Source organism: Somniosus microcephalus, chromosome 14 (assembly GCF_052327205.1).
Source record: "Somniosus microcephalus isolate GS21.2 chromosome 14, FLI_Smic_1.0, whole genome shotgun sequence".
In the NCBI taxonomy this organism is placed as follows: Eukaryota; Metazoa; Chordata; class Chondrichthyes; order Squaliformes; family Somniosidae; genus Somniosus; species Somniosus microcephalus.
Genome location: NC_141000.1, coordinates 96,665,716 through 96,688,305, shown reverse-complemented (window position 1 = coordinate 96,688,305; position 22,590 = coordinate 96,665,716). Strand labels below are relative to the sequence as shown.

Here is a 22,590-nt window from a genome sequence, read left to right as displayed (position 1 = left end):
GAATAAACGGGTCGTTTTCCGAGTGGCAGGCAGTGACTAGTGGGGTACCGCAAGGATTGGTGCTAGGACCCCAGCTGTTCACAATATATATTAATGATCTGGACGAGGGAATTGGATGTAATATCTCCAAATTTGCAGACGACACAAAGCCGGGGGGGGGGGGGGGGTGGTGGTGGTGGAGGGTATGCTGTGAGGAGGATGTCGTGAAACTCCAGCACGATTTGGACAGGTTGGGTGATTGGGCAGAAACATGGCAAATGCACTATAATGTGGATAAATGTGAGGTTATCCACTTTGGTGGCAAAAACAGGAAGGCAGATTATTATTTGAATGGTAATAGATTGGGAGAAGGGGAAGTGCAGAGAGACCTGGGTGTTCTTGTACACCAGTCGCTGAAGGTAAGCATGCAGGTGCAGCAGGCGGTTAAGAAGGCAAATGGTATGTTGGCCTTCGTAGCAAGAGGGTTCGAATCCGAGTACAAGAACAAGGATGTCTTGCTACAGTTGTACAGGGCCTTGGTGAGACCACACCTTGAGTATTGTGTGCAGTTTTGGTCGCCTTACCTGAGGAAGGACGTTCTTGCCATGGAAGGAGTGCAGCGAAGATTCACCAGGCTGATACCTGGGATGGCAGGAATGATGTATAAGGAAAGATTGGGGCGATTGGGCTTATACTTACTGGAGTTTAGAAGATTGAGAGGGGATCTCATCGAAACCTATAAAATTCTGCCAGGCCTGGACAGACTAGATGCAGGAAGGATGTTTCTGATGGCCGGGAGTCCAGAACCAGGGGTCATAGTCTAAGGATAAGGGGTAAGCCATTTAGGACTGAAATGAGGAGGAATTTCTTCACCCAGAGAGTGGTGAACCTGTGGAATTCTCTGCCACAGAGGGCGGTGGAGGCCAGTTCATTAAGTATATTCAAGAAAGAGTTGGATATATTTCTTAAGGCTAAAGGGGTCAAGGGATATGGGGAGAAGGCAGGGACCGGGTACTGAATTTGGATGATCAGCCATGATCTCATTGAATGGCGGAGCAGGCTCGAAGGGCCGAATGGCCTACTCCTATCTTCTATGTATCTATGTATTCTTGCCATTCCAGGTATCAGCCTGGTGAATCTTCGCTGCACTCCTTCCATGGCAAGAACGTCCTTCCTCAGGTAAGGCGACCAAAACTGCACACAATACTCAAGGTGTGGTCTCACCAAGGCCCTGTACAACTGTAGCAAGACATCCTTGTTCCTGTACTCGAACCCTCTTGCTACGAAGGCCAACATACCATTTGTCTTCTTAACCGCCTGCTGCACCTGCATGCTTACCTTCAGCGACTGGTGCACAAGAACACCCAGGTCTCTCTGCACTTCCCCTTCTCCCAATCTATTGCCATTCAAATAATAATCTGCCTTCCTGTTTTTGCCACCAAAGTGGATAACCTCACAACATTTATCCACATTATAGTGCATTTGCCATGTTTCTGCCCAATCACCCAATCTGTCCAAATCGTACTGGAGTTTCTCGACATCCTCCTCACAGCTTACCCTCCCACCCAGCTTTGTGTCATCTGCAAATTTGGAGATATTACATCCAATTCCCTCGTCCAGATCATTAATATATATTGCGAACAGCTGGGGTCCTAGGACCGATCCTTGCGGTACCCCACTAGTCACTGCCTGCCACTCGGAAAATGACCCGTTTATTCCAACTCTTTGCTTTCTGTCCGCCAACCAGTTCTCTATCCAAGTCAATACCTTGCCCCCAATCCCATGTGCCTTAATTTTGCACGCTAATCTCTTATGCGGGACCTTATCGAAAGCCTTCTGAAAGTCCAAATACACCACATCCACTGGTTCTCCCTTATCTATTTTACCAGTTACATCCTCAAAAAATTCCAGTAGATTAGTCAAGCATTTATAGTTATAGGGCCTGAATTTGCGATTGGAGGCTTCCCACGGGCGGATACCTCCGATCATCAAATTTTCTACGCATTTACCTGGTGGTCCGGGAGATACGGAGGCTTGCGATCCTGGGCTTCTCCTGGTAGAAATGCATAGAGGCCCATGCAGATCGCAAGCGCCCCATGGATCACGTACGCCAGTGCAACCAACAAAAGAAGGGAATCCCCATTCATACTTTGAACAGTTCCGTATGTACGGAACTGTGATAAGTATGAATGGGGAAGACTTAAAAAATACACAAACACATGAAATAATTTTTTTTTAAATGACATATATAAAATTAATTAAAATGGCATTTCATTAAATATTTTAAACAAAAATTAAATTTTGAATTTTTTTTTTACTATGTTTTAATGGGGCTAAAAATAAACTTACCTTATTGGACAGGGTTTTTAATGTATAAGGGAGTGATAATTTTTTTTAAATTTTTGTTTAAAACTCATACTGGTAAAAGCAGTCCTTACACCTGCTTTTACCAGGTGCAAGAACTTCACGGCCTTTCAGTGGGCGGGAGTTGGGCAAAAAGCGCAACTCTCCACCCGCAGAGGCCCATCTCCCGGGGATGCGGAGGATCTGACAAGAAGATTCTTGACAGATCACAAGTGCTGGGTTTTAGCGCATGCCCTTTGCACCTCGTACGCACCCATAAGGGTCGCAAAATACGGCCCATTGTCTTTTCCTCACAGGCACTGATTGCTAGTTTTCTTGTTCAGGAGAACTAATTTCACTGGACTGAATCAATGATTAACCACCATATTCAATTACATTGTTGCCTGTTCCACAACATGTACGTCAAATGCATTAAATCAATTATCCCAAGAAATAAAGAATCTACATCACTGATAACAGTGTCACTGGTAAGTGTTTCCTTAACTGTGAAAGACCAGCAGAAAATGAGCATCTATTACTGTTCTTTCAGCATAGTTAAATGTTTTCAAAAGCATTCTCATCGATGCGAAAACTGAAAAATTCTACTCACAAACTTACTTGGGGTAAGCTAACTTTCCAGCCTGGGATCAAAAAACCCAAGCCAATTCACCAGCTTGAAAACAATAAACGTTTATTTCTTCAGCAATTCTTCTTTGCAGCATTTGATACTTGTGGCCCATTACAGCTCTCATCTCTTCACTGACCAGCTCCAACCCAGTACCAAATGGTACAGTTTATTCCATTCTTCGAATACAAGAAAGCATTGACTGCGAAAATTCCATTTGGCCCATCGAGCCACATGTAGTACTACAGACTCTACCCACATATTCAATTACAATACAATACAATACAAATCGCTTTATTGGCATGATAAGGTACATCTTATGTTGCCAAAGCATCAAAATACATTTATGGTTGAACACATAAACGCGGTTCCATTCATACAGTGTATAAACAGGTATATCCCTGAGTTTATAAATATATTTTCGCCTTGTTTATATATACTCTTGTCTTAGTTTACTGGTTGTCCCTCTGTTCATGGCAAGCTGTAACATAGTGTGCCGCCAGTGTTACACAGCTTCTCTCCTCCCCCAGTAGGAATGGGAGTTTTTGGTTGTCAGTCAGATTTCTGAATTCAGGGCATATTTGTGAGAATTTTTGATAGAAATTCTCTCTGATGCCCTGATATTTTCCACAGGCTGTGAGGAAGTGCATCTCTGTCTCAACTACTCCCTGACTGCAGTGAGAGCATATCCTGTCTTCTCTTGGCAGCCTGGTCTGCCTGTGTCTGCCTTTTTCGATCGCTAGGCTATGTTCGCTAAGTCTGTACCTTGTCAAGGTTCTTCTCAGTTTGTTATCCTTTACCATGGTCAGGTAATCAGCTATGTTGTATTGTCTGTTTAGGGCCAAGTAGCAATTGAGTTTGCTTTGGGTTTTTGTTGTTTCTGCCCAATATGACAGATATTTTTCCTTTTGCTTAGCGACGATTGTGTCGGGTCGAATTCTTTGTGTTACCCTGTCACTGTCCTGGGGCTGGTTATTGTTAGTATTGTTATTAGTTACTTTATTGAGTCCCAGGACTAGTTGACTGAGGGTATTCTTCTTTATGGTCAGCTCTTGGCATTTCAGGGCGTCGTAGTGATAGCATTGGGGGTTGCTCATTTGTAGGTGATTCCAAAATTTGGTGGCTGAAAGTTCTTCAAAATTTCTCAATGCCAAAAATAGTTGACCAGTACTCCACAATATCATCTACATTTACTTCCATTATTTAAACTTGCAGTTTGACAGATCCTGGAACATACATGTTCCAGTGTATTTGATCATTTACCTGTACGGAGCCCTACGACCTTCAAACTCATTCCCAATAGACATTTATTCAGCTCTCTTCAACTAAACAGTATTAACCGCTTCCGCTGAGGTCATCGTCAGTGTTCATCTCCTATAGTTAAAACATTTTGGCAAGTGGAAGGCTATTTTATTGAACTGAAAAATATTGCTTGCTAAACACCAGCTTACTTTCCAAACACTGCTCTACAGTATGAAAAGACAAATGAGTCCTCAAATGGTTAATACACAAATACTAAAAGTGGCTAGTAGTATTACACACAAAGTTAGGCATTCTCCCAGACACAATCAAAATGCAAAGTAATTGATAAAACGATACTGCCCTATGCAAAATGTTTCACTGCGGCGGTTTACAATTTGTCTTTTCATACATGGTTTAAAAAAATTCTGCCCAATACAGACTTCCATTTTCAATATTGGGCTGTAATTTGCGGCCCCTGTGGGTGCGTACAAGGTGCGCATGTAAGGGCCGCCCAAGTTCGAGGTGTAGGCATGCACGATGCCTGTGCTAAAACACGGAACTTGCGATCTGTCAAGAATTTTCTTGACAGATCGTCCACCTCCCTGGGAAAAGGGCATCCGCGGGTGGAGAGTTCAGCTGTTTGCCCAACTTCTGCCCAGTGAAATTCTTACGCCTGCTAAAAGCAGGTGGAAGGCCTGCTTTTACCAGCGTACGAGTTTTAAAAACAGAAAAATAAAATGTTAATAATTCATACATTTAAAAACCTGTGAAATAAGGTAAGTTTATTTTTAGCCCCTTTAAAACATGTAAATTTATTTTTCAAAAAATTAATTGTTTTAAATATTTAATTAAATGCCATTTTAATTCATTTTAAATGTGATTTTTAAAATTTATTTGAAGTGTAGAGGTATTTTTGGGGGTATTCCCATTCATATTTATGGGGTTTCCGTACATACAGAATCCCCATAAACTTGAATGGGGATTCCCTTCTGTCATTTGTTGGGCTGGCCCACGTGATCCCAGGGGTGCTCGTGATCCACCTGCGCCCCTGGGGTACGTGGGCCTCTGCCTGCGGGTATCCGGAGAGGCCCAGGACCGCGAGTCTCCATACCTCCCGGACCACCAGGTATGGGGGCATTTTATTTGCGGATCGGTGGCATTTCCCCGCGGGAAGCCTCCGACCGCACACTCAGGGCCCTCATCTTTCTTTCCCCATTTTACATAACAGATCAAATTCTGTATTATTTTGTTCAGCCTAACTTTAGCTAGAACCATAGAATGTTAAGGCAGAGAGAAGCCATTTGCCCATTGCACCTGTGCCAGCACACAACGAGCTATTCATTTAGTCCCATATCCCTGCCCTTTTTGCTCAAATATTTATCCACTTTCCCTTTTAAAAGCGATTATGAATTCTGCTTGCACCACTGTTTCTGGGAGGGCATTCCACGTCCCAACAACCTGCTTCATGAACAATTTCTCCTACCCACTCCCTTCACTCTTTTGCTAATTATCTTAAATTTATGCCCTCAAATGATAAACTCGCCAACCAGTGGAAATGGCGTTTCCCTATTTACCTTATCAGAATCGATTATATTTTTGAGCACTCCTGATTTTTTTTAACCTTCTCTGTTCTACTGAAGAATGCAACAGCTTTGCTGGTCTCCCCTCATAATTAAAGCCTCTCCTCCCCATCATCTTAGTGAATTTTTTCTGCAACATCTCTATGGCCTTGACATGCTTTCTAAAGTAGGGTGTTCAAAACTGGACATATTACTCTAATTGCAGCCTAAATCAATGATACGTATAGATTATCAATTTGCTTTACGCTCCTAGCTGTAAAGCCTAGGGTCCCATAGGCCTCCCCTACCAACAACAACTTGTATTTATATAGCACCTTTAATGTAGTAAAACACCCCAAGGCACTTCACATAAGACAAATATTTGAGACAAGCCACATGAGGAGAAATTAGGGCAGATGACCAAAAACTTGGTCAAAGAGGTAGGTTGAGGAAAGAGAGGTTGAGGCGGAGGGGTTTAGGGAGGGGATTCCAGAGCTTAGGGCCTAGACAGCAGAAGGCACGGCCACCAATGGTCGAGTGATTATAATCAGGGATGCTCAAGAGGGCAGAATTAGAGGAGCGCAGATATCTCGGGGTTTTGGGGGGGGGGGGGGGTGGTGGGTGGGGAGGGAGGTCATGGAGGGATTTGAAAACAAGGATGAGAATTTCAAAATCGAGGCGCTGCTTAACCGGGAGCCAATGTACGTTGGTGCAAGTTAGGACACGGGCAGCCGAGTTTTGGATGACCTCAAGTTTATGACGGGTAGAACGTGGGAGGCCCGCCAGGTGTGCGTTGGAATAGTCAAGTCTAGAGGTAACAAAGGCATGGATGAGGGTTTCAGATAAGCGGATGAGCTGAGGCGGGGCGGAGACGGGCAGTGTTAGAGGTGGAAATAGGCGGTCTTAGTTATGCCGCGGCTATGTGGTCGGAAGCTCATTTCAGGGTCAAATATGACACCAAGGTTGCGAACAGTGTGGTTCAGCCTCAGACAGATGTTGGAGAGAGGGATGGAGTCAGTGGCTAGGGAACGGAGTTTGTGGCAGGAACTGAAAACAATGGTTTCAGTCTTCCCAATATTTAATTGGAGAAAATTCCTGTTCATCCAGTACTGGATGACGGAGAAGCAGTCTGACAATTTAGAGACCATGGCAGGGTCGAGAAGTGGTGGTGAGGTAGAGCTGGGTGTCGTCAGTGTACATGTGGAAACTGACGCTGTCGCCAAGGGGAGCCATGTAGATGAGAAATAGGAGGGGGCCAAGGATAGATCCTTGGGGGACACCAGAGATAACAATGCGGGAGCAAGAAGAGAAGCCATTGCAGGTGATTCTCTGGCTATGATTAGATAAGAATGGAACCAGGCGAGTGCAGTCCCACCTGGCTGGACGACGGTGGAGAGGCGTTGGAGGAGGATGGTGTGGTCAACCGTGTCAAAGGCTACAGACAGGTCGAGAAGTATGAGGGATAGTTTACCTTTGTCACAGTCACAAAGGATGCCCTTTGGTGACTTTGATGAGAGCCGTTTCGGTACTGCGGCAGAGGCGGAAAGCTGATTGGAGGGAACATAAAAACTGACTGTAAAAGCTTTTATAGGTATGTGAAGAGAAAAAGATTGGTGAAGTCAAGCGTAGGTCCCTTGCAGTCAGAATCGGGGGAATTTATAATGGGGAACAAAGAAATGGCAGACCAACTAAATACATATTTTGGTTCTGTCTTCACAAAGGAGGACACAAATAACCTCCCAGAGATGCCAGGGAACATAGGGTCTGATGAAAGGGTGGAACTGAAAGAAATCAGTATTTGTAGGGAAATGGTGTTAGGAAAATTGATGGGATTGAAGGCCGATAAATCCCCAGGGCCTGATAATCTACATCCCAGGGTACTTAAGGAAGTGGTCCTAGAAATAGTAGATGCATTGCTGGTCATCTTCCAGAACTCGATAGACTCTGGAACGGTACCCATGGATTGGCGGGTAGCTAATGTTACCCCACTATTCAAAAAAGGTGGTAGAGAAAAGGCGGGGAATTATAGACCGGTAAGCTTGACATAGGTAGTGGGGAAAATGCTAGAGTCCATTATAAAAGATGTAATAGCAGAGCACTTGGAAAGCAGTGACTGGATCGGACAAAGTCAACATGGATTTACAAAAGGTAAATCGTGCTTGACTAATCTACTGGAATTTTTTTGAGGCTGTAACTGGTAAAATAGATAAGGGAGAACCAGTGGATGTGGTGTATTTGGACTTTCAGAAGGCTTTCGATAAGGTCCCGCATAAGAGATTAGGGTGCAAAATTAAGGCACATGGGATTGGGGCAAGGTATTGACTTGGATAGAGAACTGGTTGGCGGACAGAAAGCAAAGAGTTGGAATAAACGGGTCGTTTTCCGAGTGGCAGGCAGTGACTAGTGGGGTACCGCAAGGATCGGTCCTAGGACCCCAGCTGTTCACAATATATATTAATGATCTGGACGAGGGAATTGGATGTAATATCTCCAAATTTGCAGATGACACAAAGCTGGGTGGGAGGGTATGCTGTGAGGAGGATGTCGTGAAACTCCAGTATGATTTGGACAGGTTGGGTGATTGGGCAGAAACATGGCAAATGCACTATAATGTGGATAAATGTGAGGTTATCCACTTTGGTGGCAAAAACAGGAAGGCAGATTATTTGAATGGCAATAGATTGGGAGAAGGGGAAGTGCAGAGAGACCTGGGTGTTCTTGTGCACCAGTCGCTGAAGGTAAGCATGCAGGTGCAGCAAGCGGTTAAGAAGGCAAATGGTATGTTGGCCTTCGTAGCAAGAGGGTTCGAGTACAAGAACAAGGATGTCTTGCTGCAGTTGTACAGGGCCTTGGTGAGACCACACCTTGAGTATTGTGTGCAGTTTTGGTCACCTTACCTGAGGAAGGACATTCTTGCCATGGAAGGAGTGCAGTGAAGATTCACCAGGCTGATACCTGGGATGGCAGGAATGACGTACGAGGAGAGATTGTGTCAATTGGGCTTATACTCACTGGAGTTTAGAAGATTGAGAGGGGATCTCATCGAAACCTATAAAATTCTGTCAGGCCTGGACAGACTAGATGCAGGAAGGATGTTTCTGATGGCCGGGGAGTCCAGAACCAGGGGTCATAGTCTAAGGATAAGGGGTAAGCCATTTAGGACTGAAATGAGGAGGAATTTCTTCACCCAGAGAGTGGTGAACCTGTGGAATTCTCTGCCACAGAGGCCGGTGGAGGCCAGTTCATTAAGTATATTCAAGAAAGAGTTGGATATATTTCTTAAGGCCAAAGGGATATGGGGAGAAGGCAGGGACAGGGTACTGAATTTGGCTGATCAGCCATGATCTCATTGAATGGCGGAGCAGGCTCGAGGGGCCTACTCCTGCTCCTATCTTCTATGTTTCTATGTTTCTAACATGGCATTGCGAGAAAGATGGGCATGGATTTGGGAGGTGACAACACGCTCAAGGACTTGAGAGGAAAGGGAGGCTGGAGATGGGGCAGCAGTTTGCAAGGACGGAGGGGTCAAGAGTTGGTTTTTTGAGAGGGGTGATGACTGCAGATTTGAGGGAGACATTACCCGAGAGAGAGATCCATTATCGGTGCCAGCTAACATGGGAGCCAGAAAAGGAAGTTGGGTGGTTAGCAGTTTGGCGGGAATAGGGATGAGGGAGCAGGAAGTGGGTCTCATGGACAAGGTGAGCGTGGAGGTGTCATGCGGGGAGATCGGAGAGAAACTGGAGAAAGATGTGAGTTCAGGGCTAGGGCAGGGGGAAGCCTTAGAGGAAGTTCGGCCCGGTGGGCTAGGGGAAGGAAGGCAAGTGGCAGAGGCAGCTGAACGGATGGTCTCAATCTTAGAGACAAAGAAGTCCATGAGCTCTTCACACTTGTTGTCTGAGGTGAGGATGGAGGAGACAGGGGAAATGGGGTTTAAGAAGATGGCTAGCAGTAGAGAATAGAAGTCAGGGTTTATCTTTGCATTCCAGAATGATTCTGGAATAATGAGCAGGACCCGAAAATGCTTTATGATCCAGCCAGATCTGGCGGTGGATGGCTAAACCAGTTGTCTGCTATATCCATTCAAGTCTGCATCCCTTGGACTTAAGGGAGCGAAGATGAGGGCCGTACCAGGGGAACGGCCAGGGTGAGAGCGTGTAATTGTTTTAATAGGGACTAGGGCATCAAAGGTGGTGGTGAGGGTGCGGTCGAGCAGGTCAGTAGCTGCAGAAATGTCGTGGTGAATAGAGGGCCAAAGGCTGGACAGTTGGGATTTTGTAAATGCAGTTGAGAGAGTTGGAATATTTTTTCCCGGGGCAGACACAGAAGGAAGTAGGGTTGGGGGTGTGGTGGGGCGGGGAGGAGAGAGGGCAGGGGGATGTGGGTGTAGAGCAATACGAGGAAGTGGTCAGAGATGGCCTTATCTGCAATTGACACGATGGGGGCAGCGAGGCCCACGAGAAATGGCAAGGTCGGGGGTGGGGGGGGGCAGCTGTGAATATGGGTTGGGGCATTTACATGGAGGGAGAGATTAAGGGAGGAAAGGAGGCTAGTGAACTCGGAGGAGAGAGAGCATGCTGAATTGAGATGGAGGTTGAAATCACCGAGGATGAGAAGTCGCTCAGTACAGAGGCTGGGGGAGGAAAGCAGTGAAGATATCTCGGTAATAACACTTTTATGGTACTTGGGTGGGCGGTAGAGAACGAGAATTTTAAAATAGAGGCAAGGGGGTGGAATAAGGCAAGATGCTCAAAGGAGGAGAAAGTGCCGGAGGAGTAGGGGGACAGACCAAGGTGTGATTTGGTGAGGAGAGCCACACTGCCCCTACGGCGGTCTAGGCAGGCAAATGGTGCATGGTATAGCCAGGTGGGGAGGCTTCATTTAAGGCAAGGTGTCATCACCCCTCAGCCAGGTTTCCGTCAGGGCCATGATGTCAATGCAATCATCCACGATAAGCGTATGGATGGCAAGGGCCTTGTTCGCAAGTTAACGGACATTCTGGAGGGAGCGGGTCGGCGATGGATGACCAACCACCAGCGTCCACAGGGTCAGCGTTGGGAGGGGGTGAGTTGGACAGGGAGGAGATTGGCAAGATTAGCCCCCATCGGGCACGCTGGGCAGGAAGGTCGGCGAGAGAGGATGGGACAGTTGGGGTTGCTGCTCGTGAGGAGGCAGCAGCGAGTGCCAGAGTGGGCCTTTCGGAGGATGCCAAGACAGGCATCGAAGGAAGCTGTGGGCTTATCTAAGAGGGAGTCAAGCCTGGGACAATGGCAGGAGAGTAAGAAGGTCCAAGAATAATGAAGGATTGGGGTAGGGATTTGGGAGGGCAAAGTATCCAAGAGAGGAGAGATGAAAGGAGACACGACAACAAAAGAGCGGGGTCAGGGAGCGAGAGAGAGAAAAGGAAAAAAGGGGGGAGAAAAAAGTGGAAATAAAAGTGAACAGCTCGGGTCCGGAGCGGCAGCCAAAGTACACACGCGAATGGATATGGAAAAACTCAGGTTACTTAAGCCTGGTTATGTAGTAATTAATGTGATACATATTTCCTGGTAGTAGCAGGGAATAGGTTGGAAACAATAGGATGAAGACCAGAGTTAAAGTCAGAAGTCCCATGGAGGGATAAAGTTTACATAGGATGGAATCAGCATGGAGCATCGCCGAACTGTTGGCCACGTTTGGAGACGGGTGTAGCAGGCGAGTGAAGCCCAGAAGTTATTTGAAGGGCAGAGAATTGGAGGATGGAGGTTATTGCCATAGGAATGAGAATCGGTTGCGGTGCAGAAAATGATGGCGAAATTGACGCGAGTTGGAGGTTACCGTAGATCAAAAGTGGCGGAGAAAATGTAAAACCACAAGCCAGCAGTGAAATAACAGCTGCTAGCCAGAAGCCAACAAAGCTGGAAAACCAGTCAAACCAGCTCAGCAGTTTAAAAGTTATTTTAAAAATCTTTTAGCAGCAGAATGAGACACAGCAGATGAGTCTTAGTGTAATCCAGTGTAGTCCAAAGTAGAAGCGTAGTCTAGACGTCCAGAGAAGTCTAGGAGTTCGGAAACCGATTTGAGCAAAGAATTCAGCAGCTTAAAACTTGAAGCGACGGAGTGGCAGAGCAGAGTCACAGCAGCTGAGTCAAACAGTGTAGTCCCGTCCTGACGGCAGAAGAATCCAGGTGGCTGGGAAGTCAAATTTCAGCAGAGTTCCAGCAGTTGAAAAGAGATAAGTGTGAAAACAAATAAAGCAGGGTCAGGGGATGGACAGTGGGCTCTGCACAGGTAGCTTTAAACCTGTAGTTTGGGCTAAAATGCATCCACTATGTGATGAAATATTTCCATTCATCACTGCCTGTGACTGAGATCGGTTTCAGTGTCATTTCCCTTCCCCCAGACCTCATTGTATTGTGTACTGGAATGTGCTGTATTGTATACTGGAATGTGCTGGAATGTGCTGTGTGTAGGGCTCCGCCCATACCTGGCCCTGTTTGTAAGCTAGCTTCAGTCTAGCCCCAGTCTCCAGAAGGACGACATCTCTCTCGCTTACGTGTTTCGTTCTAAGTTAATAAAAGCCTTGTTTTGTTCTGCTACCTTCGAGTCTCGGAATTATTGAGGCACATCACACTATTAGAGCCAGGGTATCTTAAGCAATGGAAGAAAGGAGATTGGGGGGAAGAAAGGACAAAGGATGGCAATGGATGACCAAGGATACAGTTGCTAAGAGCAGCTCAGTAAGGAGCTGCCAGCCCAGGAGCCATCTTGAGTAAATCCCCTATCCACCTCAAGAAGTGTTATATCAACATCTTTTTTGTGTATCTGAACCCTTAAGTCTCTGCTCTTCTACTCCTTCAAAGTTTTGCCATTTGATCTATATTTCCTCTACTTATTCTTCCGCCCAGAAATCATCTCCCGTTTCTCTACATTAAATTTCATCCAACATCTAGTTGCCCAATCTACTAACCGGTCTATGTCCTCCTAAAGCCACTTACAATCCTCTTCACAGTTAACCACATTCCTTATTTTTGACGGCTGTAAATTTTAACATTGTGCACCCTATACCCAAATTTATATATAGCATGAAAGGGAGAGGAAAGAAACAAACGCACAATATTCCTAAAACCGACCCCTGGGGAATATCACAGCTTGCATCCCCCCAATCTAAAAACATCCATTAACCACCTTTTTGCTTTCTGTTCTTTAGCCAAATTCATAGCCATGCCATCACATTCCTCCTTGACATCATGTGCCTTAATTTTAACAAGCCTATTATGCAGCACCTTATCAAACGCCTTTTGAAAATCCATATACACGACATCCACCGTATTTCCTTTGTCAATACAATTATTTCCAGAAATAACTCTTAAATCTTGCAATTACTTGCACTAGAAACTTTTTAAGATGGCCCTCACCAATTCTGTAACATGAACACAAATAAACAGCAAAACCCAAGACAATTAAGAGAAAATTTTACTTGATGGACAAAGGGACATTCCAATTATACCCAGATAGAAAAACTGGTTAAAGCCTCCGCTACAGGAATAAATTTACTGGCCAGAAAATAAATTAGCATAACAACTAAACAAGAGCACTATTAAGGATTAGGGAAGAGCAATATTTAAAAAAAAATACAGGATTAGCAAATTGCTTTACATTCATAGTCATTAATAGTCCTGCAATATTTTAGGGACAGAAATATTCTTTTTAAAAGTCATGACAGTAAAAAACACTTCCTGCTAAAGTGTTGTCAATGACTGAAAATCTATCTTGCAGTAACATATGAAAGGTAAATAAGATTTCCATTCTACAGGAAACTGTGTGCTATCCGGCACCGACGGGACCGAGCTGTTGCCGTCCCATCAAAACTGCCAGACAAACCAGCGCTAATGTTGAAACATACGGAGATTTTGAGCTCCGTATCTGGCAATAAACCCTGTTGCACAGCTTCTAAACAGTCGGCCGTACCTTGCAAGCGTCTCTGTATCTTAGCAACAGCTTCAGCGAGACCTTGCAGAGCCTGACTGGTGGAAAAAAAAAGCAACAAAAAGAAAAAAAACCCTAACGAAACAGCTCCTGATTTTTGCCAGTGGCTCGAGCATTCCGGACAGTTAACCTCCGGATAAACCAAAGTTTCCTGTACTACTTTACACAAATTTCATGATTTATCACCCATGAACCTACCTACTGTTCAGGTGCAGATCTATGCTAGTAAGCCCTTTTTTTCATAACAATTTGAATGTGCTGACCTTTGTCGCCATAGTTTATTCAGGCACTTTAGGGGTAGTTGAGTCAGAGAGCTAGTGTCTCATATAGGTTGGACAAAACAAATTGCCAATCCTAATAAAACCATGTTGACTCTGCTTGATTGTATGAAAGGGAAATTGTGTTTGACAAATTTACTAGAGTTCTTTGAGGATGTAACGAGCAGGGTGGATAAGGGGAACCAGTAGATGTAGTGTATTTGGATTTCCAGAAGGCATTTGATAAGGTGCCGCATAAAAGGTTACTGCACAAGATGAGAGTTCACGGGGTTGGGGGTAATAGATTAGCATGGATAGAGGATTGGCTAACTAACAGAAGAGAGTCAGGATAAATGGGTCATTTTCAGGTTGGCAAGCTGTAACTAGTGGGGTGCCACAGGGATCAGCTGGGGCCTCAACTATTTACAATCTATATTAATGACTTGGATGAAGGGACCGAGTGTACTGTAGCCAAATTTGCTGATGATACAAAGATAGGTGGGAAAGCAAGTTGTGAGGAGGATACAAAAAGTCTGCAAAAGGATATAGATAGGTTAAGTGAGTGAGCAAAAATTTGGCAGATGGAGTATAATGTGGGAAAATGTGAGGTTATCCACTTTGGTAGGAAGAATAAAAAAGCAAATTATTTAAGTGGAGAGACTACAAATTGCTGCAGTAGAGGGATCTGGGGGGGTCCTCGTACATGAAACACAAAAAGTTAGCATGCAGCTACAGCAAGTAATTAGGAAGGCAAATAGAATGCTGGCCCTTATTGTAAGGGGGATGGAGTATAAAAGTAGGGAAGTCTTGCTACAACTGTACAGGGTGCTGGCGAGACCAGATCTGGATACTGCGTGCGGTTTTGGTCTCCTTATTTAAGGAGGGATATACTTACATTGGAGGCAGTTCAGAGAAGATTCACTAGGTTGATTTCTGAGTTGAAGGGGTTGTCTTATGAAGAAATGTTGAGCAGGTTGGGCCTATACTCATTGGCGTTTCGAAGAATGAGAGGGGATCTTATTCGGAGGGGGCTCGACAGGGTAGATGCAGGGAGGATGTTTCTCCTCGTGGGGGAATCTAGAACTGGGGGGCATAGTTTCAGAATAAGGGGTTGCCCATTTAAAATGGAGATGGAGGAATTTCTTCTCAGAGGGTCATGAATCTTTGGAATTCTCTACCCCAGAGAGCTGTGGAGGCAGAGTCATTGAATATTCAAGGCGGAGATGGACAGATATTTGAGCTACAGGGGAGTCAAGGGTTATGGGGAAGTGGAGTTGAGGCCAAGATCAGATCAGCCATGATCTTATTGAATGGCGGAGCTGGCTCGAGGGGCCGAATGGCCTACTCCTGCTCCTATTTCTTATGTTACACCAAGTTTTATGCACACACTCAGAGCGCTGTCAAAAGAATACAGAGGTAGCTTAATATTCATCTGGCAACAGCATCCAGTTGGCTTCAAAACATCAGCAGCTTGGCATTCCCCTGGGCATTCCAGCACAAACATTATGTAACTAAAGAGCTCCAAGTGGTAGATCCCCTGAAATTAATTGTGGCTCAAGCAGTCAAAGTACTAATGGAGATAACTCAAAGCCAGTTAGAGATCCTCCGTTATAGGAGTTGCATAGACTATTAATTACATAGACTATCTTGGACATGTTATTGAAAAGGGAGATTGATAAGGTGCATCATCTAGAATTCTAAAAGACTGGTGTCAAAGTGATTCCTTCATAAATGGCAGGACATTTGGGCAGAGTATTGGACATCCCAATCTGTTGTACTAGCATTTGTTCCAACAAGGTTGCAGGCTATGGTTAGACAAAGGCATTCAGGATCTTCTGGCACTACTTCTACCATCTTCTTAGGCAGTCCCTCGGAACAGAGGATGACTTGCTTCCACATTAAAAATGAGTTTGCAAGTGACTGATGAGTCCAATGCGGGACCTACAGTCGCTGTCACAGGTGGGGCAGACGGTGGTTGAAGGGGGGGGGGGGGGGGGGGGGGTAGGTGGGGTGTTTGGGTTGACATGCGCTCCTTGCGCTTGGCTTCCGCTTGCTCCCGGCAAAGAGGCTCGAGGTGTTCGGCGCCTTCCCGGATGCTTCTCCTCCACTTTGTGCGGTCTTGGGCCAGGGATTCCCAGGTGTCGGTGAGGATGTTACACTTTTTCAAGGAGGCTTTGAGGGTGTCCTTGAAGCATTTCCTCTGCCCACCTGGGGCTCTCTTGCCGTGCCAGAGCTCTGAGTAGAGCGCTTGTTTTGGGAGTCTCGTATCAGGCATGCGGACAATGTGACCTGTCCATCGGAGCTGATCGAGCGTGGTCAAAGCTTCGATGCTGGGGATGTTGGCCTGAGCAAGAACACTGACGTTGGTGCGCCTATCCTGCCAATGGATTTGCAGGATCTTGCGGAGGCAGCGTTGGTGCTTTTACCATATATGGCCGAGCAGTCACAAATGCTTAAATAGAGAAAGAACTAAACTAATCTGGATTTGAGGGAGCATGTGGATATAGATCGCCTGCTGCAGGTGGGGAGGGCAGCTTTAGAAAAATAATGAGATTTCCTTAGAAGCATTTTTGAACATGACAGACCAAAAACCCCTCACAGAAATAAAACCTCCTATGGGAAGGTGGCAGTCGACAACAGGAATGCAAAGAGAGAATAGGAACAAGCTAGAACTAGATCAGGGTTCTGATTATGGCGAGCACAAACATCAACTCAGGAAAGCTGTGCATCAAATAGGAACAGAATTTGACTGCACAGTTCTGAAATCAGATGAAACAGAACAAAAACAGGGCCACCCCGTACAAAATCAGTATTCAACAGATGCCTCCAGCTTGGGGTCTGCAAGAAGTTTAAATACTTCATTTCATTTACCCACAATGCCACATAGTCCTATTTTCTAAGACTTTCACATCCATGAACACAATAATCAAAACAAAAATACCAGAGGAAGCTGAGCAGGACTGGAACATAGGCCTAGATACAAAAGAAAAATCACCCAGGGCAGACAGAGTGAACCACAAAAAAAGACTGATCAATACAAAATTAGACCTTTTTGAATACCAAGGAAGTAACAATGTACACATTTATAATACAACCCTGACCTATTGATGTACTACTGTAAATTATTCACACATTTTATCAGCCCCAAAATTGATATTTACATTTTAATAAAAACAAGTACAGAAATTACATACCCATCTCTAACTGCTGTGCAGTATATTAAATTCCACAAATCTAACATTTAGTATGAATCATAAGCTTGTCTATATTTGTATAAAACTTTTGAAAACCTAAAGAGCTAAAAGGAAAATTGAATGGTACGTAAATTATATGTAGCGAAGGTCACACAGTTCAAAGGATGAACAACAAAAGATTCCAGTGGTAGCTGTTCCGTTCTATGATTCAGTGCGTGGTTTTCAAATTCGCCTCATTTACACTGTAAAGTGGTTTTGAGACCAGACGTAATACGGAACAACCGTGTATGGACAGGATTTGCATGTGTGCAGTTGCTGCAAAGTTCTATCCGTGACTTTACTTGCCTGGCCAAAGACCTTCCCAACACCGTCGAGGATTTCTCTCACCACTTTTAAACTTGTGCTCACTGCAGAAAGGCAACGTCAACAAGCAGATTGAGTCTATGAACCGCTACCTGCGCCCTTCTGTATGGCATGTACAGGTTAATGCAGCACGGAACTCGAAATTAGCCCCAAGTAAGGTACAGTACACCAGACATCACATGGGATGCCCACCAAACTCAGCTTCTCTGAAAGGTAGAAAAAACCGAGACGCCAGACCAACGTGTTGAGGCTAAACAAGAAAGACAATACACAAGTGGTAAGACAACAGGAAACAAAGCACAATACAAAAACAGAATTACTCCATAGGAGTTTAAAAGTAACCCTTTCTAGAACAGATTTCTGCTGCACTTGTCCAACAAGGGTTTTTAGACTAAGTAAAATTTTTGAAATAAATTTCATTTGCATTTGAATGAATCAATGCTGTCTCCCTAGGAAGCCGCTCCATAGATTTATCACTCACTCACTTGCTGTTTCCACAGATTCATTTTGAATTTACCCCCACCCCCTCCAACCACAGGCCTTGTCCTCAGTTTCCACTTTTTAAAAAAAAATTCGTTCCTGGTATGTGGGCATCGCTGCCAACATCAGCATTTATTGCCCATCCCTAATTACCCTTGAGAAGGTGGTGATGAGCCGCCACCTTGAACTGCTGCAGTCCATGGGGTGAAGGTACACCCCACGGTGCTGTTAGGGGGCGAGTACCAGGATTTTGACCCAGTGATGATGAAGGAATGGCAATATATTTCCAAGTCAGGATGGTGTGAGACTGGGAGGGGATCTTGCAGGTGATGGTGTTCCCATGCGCCTGCTGCCCTTGTGGTAGAGGTTGCGGGCGGGTTTGGGAGATGCTGTCAAAGAAGCCTTGGCGAGTTGCTGCAGTGCCTTTTGTAGATGTTACACACTGCAGCCATGGTACGCTGGTGGGGCAGGGAGTGAATGTTTAAGGTGGTGGATGGGGTGCCAATCAAGCAGGTTGCTGTGTCCTGGCCGGTGTCGAGCTTCTTGAGTGCTGTTGGAGCTACACTCATCCAGGCAAGTGAAGAATATTTCATCACACTCCTGACTTGTTCCTTGTAGATGGTGGAAAGACATTGGGGAGTCAGGAGGTGAGACACTCACCGCAGAATACAGAGCCTCTGACCTGCTCTTGTAGCCACAGTATGTGTGTGACTGGTCCAGTTAATTTTCTGGTCAATGGTGACCCCCAAGATGTTGATGGTTGGAGATTTGGCAATGGCAATGCCGTTGAATGTCAAGGGGCGGTGATCAGACTCTCACTTGTTGGAGATAGTCATTGCCTGGCACTTGTGTGGCGCGAATGTTACTTATCAGCCTAAACCTGAATGTTGTCCAGGTCTTGCTGCATTCAGGCATGGACTGCTTCATTATCCGAGGAGTTGCGAATGGAATTGAACACTGTGCAATCATGAGCGAACTTCCCCACTTCTGACCTTATGATGGAGGGAAGGTCATTGATGAAGCAACTGAAGATAGTTGGGCCTAGGACATTGCCCTGAGGAACTCCTGCAATGATATCCTGGGGCTGAGATGATTGACCTCCAACCACCACAACCATCTTCCTTCGTGCTCGGTATGACTCCAGCCAGTGAAGAGTTTCCCCGCCCCCCCCCCCCCGATTCCCATTGATTTCAATTTTACTAGAGCTCCTTGATGCCACACTCGGTCAAATGCTGCCTTGATGTCAAGGACAGTCACTCGCACCTCACCTCTGAAATTCAGCTCTTTTGTCCATGTTTGGACCAAGGCTGTAATGAAGTCTGGAGTCGGGTATTCCTGGCAGATCCCAAACTGAGCATTGGTGAGCAGGTTATTGGCGACTAAGTGCCGCTTGATAGCACTGTCGATGACACCTTCCATCACTTTACTGATGATTGAGAGTAGACTGATGGGACGGTAACTGGCCGGATTGGCTTTGTCCTGCTTTTTGTGGACAGGACATACCTGGGCAGTTTTCCACATTCTCGGGTAGATGCTAGTGTTGTAGCTGTACTGAAACAGCTTGGCTAGAGGCGCGGCTAGTTCTGGAGCACCAGTCTTCAGCAAGGTGAAACAGCATGTCATGGTCTACGTTTAATCCCTTTAGATTCCTAAAAACAGCAATCATATAGCCACTCGACCTTCTACTTTCCAGTAGCAATTTATGTCATTGCTCCTCAATTATAATTTCACATTTACAGTTCATTGTTGTTTCTTCCATTACATGGTATAAACAGTATATGGTACACCTGTTCAATTGATATACATAATATACCAAGCCAGTAGGATGTTGTCCCAAGGTCAGGAGTCTCCCAGCCTGGTATGAAGCCCAAGCTCCTACAAGAATAAATGCAATTGCCCCAGAATACAGAGTCTTCTCCCCATTGTCAGTGATGTCAATCAGAGTGGTATCAAATCATGGAGACAGGGTATAATGAATCACTGATATGGTTAGGAAATTTGACGTTCAAAAAATGATTAAGTACCAGACATATTAATGCTGAAACTTCAGCCATTCTTCTGTTACCTCCAGACTTCCAATACTTTCCTGTCCAGTCCCTCAGCTTCTACCCTCCGTAAGCTCATCCAAAACCCTGCTGCTCGTATCTTAACTCGCACCACGTCCCATTCACCCATCGCCACTGTTCTCACTGACCTCCATTGGGTCCCGATCCGGCAATGCCTCAAATTTAAAATTCTCATCCTTGTATTCAAATCTCTCCATGGCCTTGCCCCACCCTATCTCTAACCTCATCCAGCCGACAACCCTCCAAGGTCTCTGTGATCCTCCAATTCTGACCACTTGTGTACCCCCAATTTCCATTGCTCCATCACTGCCAGCTATGCCTTCAATTGCCTAGGCCCTAAGCTCTGGACTTCCCTCACTAAACCACTCTGCCTCTCTTTCCTCCTTTAAGACACTCCTTAAAACCTAACTCTTTGACCAAGCTTGAAGTCACTTGTCCTAATATCACTTAATGTGGCTCGGTGTCAAATTTTGGCTGATAACCATCCTGTGAAGCACTTCAGGACGTTAATAAGGCGCTATATTAATGAAAGTTGTTATTCTATTGCAATCTATTCATTATCCTTGGCTGTTCCTTTACAGTTGGTTAATAAGCACTGAGCCGGATATTTCACAATTACAGTGAAAGGCTCCAAGGGAGATTCCTCACAGAAGCTCCAATATCAGAGATAAACAACATGGTTGGGAGGCGGTGTGTGTAACACACCTGAGCTCCAGCACCGATCCCTGCTCTGCACAACCTGTCTTTACACAGAGCTTTAACCAACATTGTCACAACATTCCTATGTCCTCACCGTGTACCCAGCCCATCCTCACTCAGGCTCCATGCCCAAGCCAAACCTCACTCAGGGCACCTGGATCCCAGCCTAACCTCACTCGGTGAGTGTATCCCCGGCCTGGCCTCACTCGGGGGGAAGTGTATCCCCGGCCTGGCCTCACTCGGGGGGGGGGGGGGGGGGGGGGGAAGTGTATCCCCGGCCTGGCCTCACTCGGGGGGGGGGGGGGGGGAAGTGTATCCCCGGCCTGGCCTCACTCGGGGGGGGGGGGGGGGGGAAGTGTATCCCCGGCCTGGCCTCACTCGGGGGAAAGTGTATCCCCGGCCTGGCCTCACTCGGGGGGTGGGAAGTGTATCCCCGGCCTAGCCTCACTCAGGGGGAGTGTATCCTCGCCTGGCCTCACTCAGGGGGAAGTGTATCCCCGGCCTGGCCTCACTCAGGGGGAAGTGTATCCCCGGCCTGGCCTCACTCAGGGGGAGTGTATCCTCGCCTGGCCTCACTCAGGGGGAGTGTATCCTCGCCTGGCCTCACTCAGGGGGAGTGTATCCCCGGCCTGGCCTCACTCAGGGGAAAGTGTATCCCCGGCCTGGCCTCACTCGGGGGGTGGGAAGTGTATCCCCGGCCTAGCCTCACTCAGGGGGAGTGTATCCTCGCCTGGCCTCACTCAGGGGGAAGTGTATCCCCGGCCTGGCCTCACTCAGGGGGAAGTGTATCCCCGGCCTGGCCTCACTCAGGGGGAGTGTATCCTCGCCTGGCCTCACTCAGGGGGAGTGTATCCTCGCCTGGCCTCACTCAGGGGGAGTGTATCCCCGGCCTGGCCTCACTCAGGGGGAGTGTATCCCCGGCCTGGCCTTACTCAGGGGGAATGTATCCCCGGCCTGGCCTCACTCGGGGGGTGGGAAGTGTATCCCCGGCCTAGCCTCACTCAGGGGGAGTGTATCCTCGCCTGGCCTCACTCAGGGGGAGTGTATCCTCGCCTGGCCTCACTCAGGGGGAGTGTATCCCCGGCCTGGCCTCACTCAGGGGGAGTGTATCCCCGGCCTGGCCTCACTCAGGGGGAATGTATCCCCGGCCTGGCCTCACTCAGGGGGAGTGTATCCCGGGCCTAGCCTCACTCGGGGGAGTGTATCCCCGGACTCACCTCGCTTAGGGTGCCGCTATCCTCCGCCGAGTCGCTCCCGCTCAGCACTTTCTTCAGTTTGTCCATCTTCACCCTCGGCACCAACACTCGCCCCTCACCGACTGCGCAGGCGCTAACTAGCCCAGCGCATGCGTACTGCGGTGAATCTTGCAGACAGCGCCCCCTGTCGACCAGGTCCCGTATTAACTCTGCCTCTCCCTCATCCGGGACCCACTGGCCCACTCTGACACTTCATCATCCATCCTCTGCTTCTGTTGGTTTTTAATTACATTTTTCTCATTTCCACCCCAAGCCCGCTCCTCCCCTTACGCTGTGCAAACAGGCTCTTGCGCCCATTTGCACCAGCTGTTAAATTTTCCAGCGTAATTGCTGCGCTGTTGGCGGGGCCATTCGCCCAACCTCTCGCCAGCAATGAAGTTTTGACAGTCGCAGCGGATGATCTGCCGAGTCGGAACTTGACAGGTGGCAAGTTCGGGATCGTAAATTCTGAGAGTACGCCGCCATACCAACCGCAAGTTCTGCCCCAATATTATTTTTCGTATAATGTAAAGCATGGCGAGCGGGTCGATGTTATTCAAAATCATTGTAAAAAGATCTGGAG

The 22,590-nt window shown here is 46.6% G+C and overlaps 1 protein-coding gene across 1 annotated transcript in view; it reads right to left on the bottom strand.

Annotated features, from left to right (window-relative positions):
• sft2d2a (SFT2 domain containing 2a) overlaps positions 1–22,226 on the bottom strand; it is a 44,189-nt gene extending 21,963 nt beyond the window's left edge. Inside the window, exon 1 of the mRNA XM_086007016.1 lies at positions 21,990–22,226. Coding sequence (XP_085863142.1) covers positions 21,990–22,055 — 66 coding nt within the window. The 5' untranslated portion in view covers positions 22,056–22,226. The remainder of the gene's footprint in view (positions 1–21,989) is intronic.
• Positions 22,227–22,590: the final 364 nt, after the last annotated feature.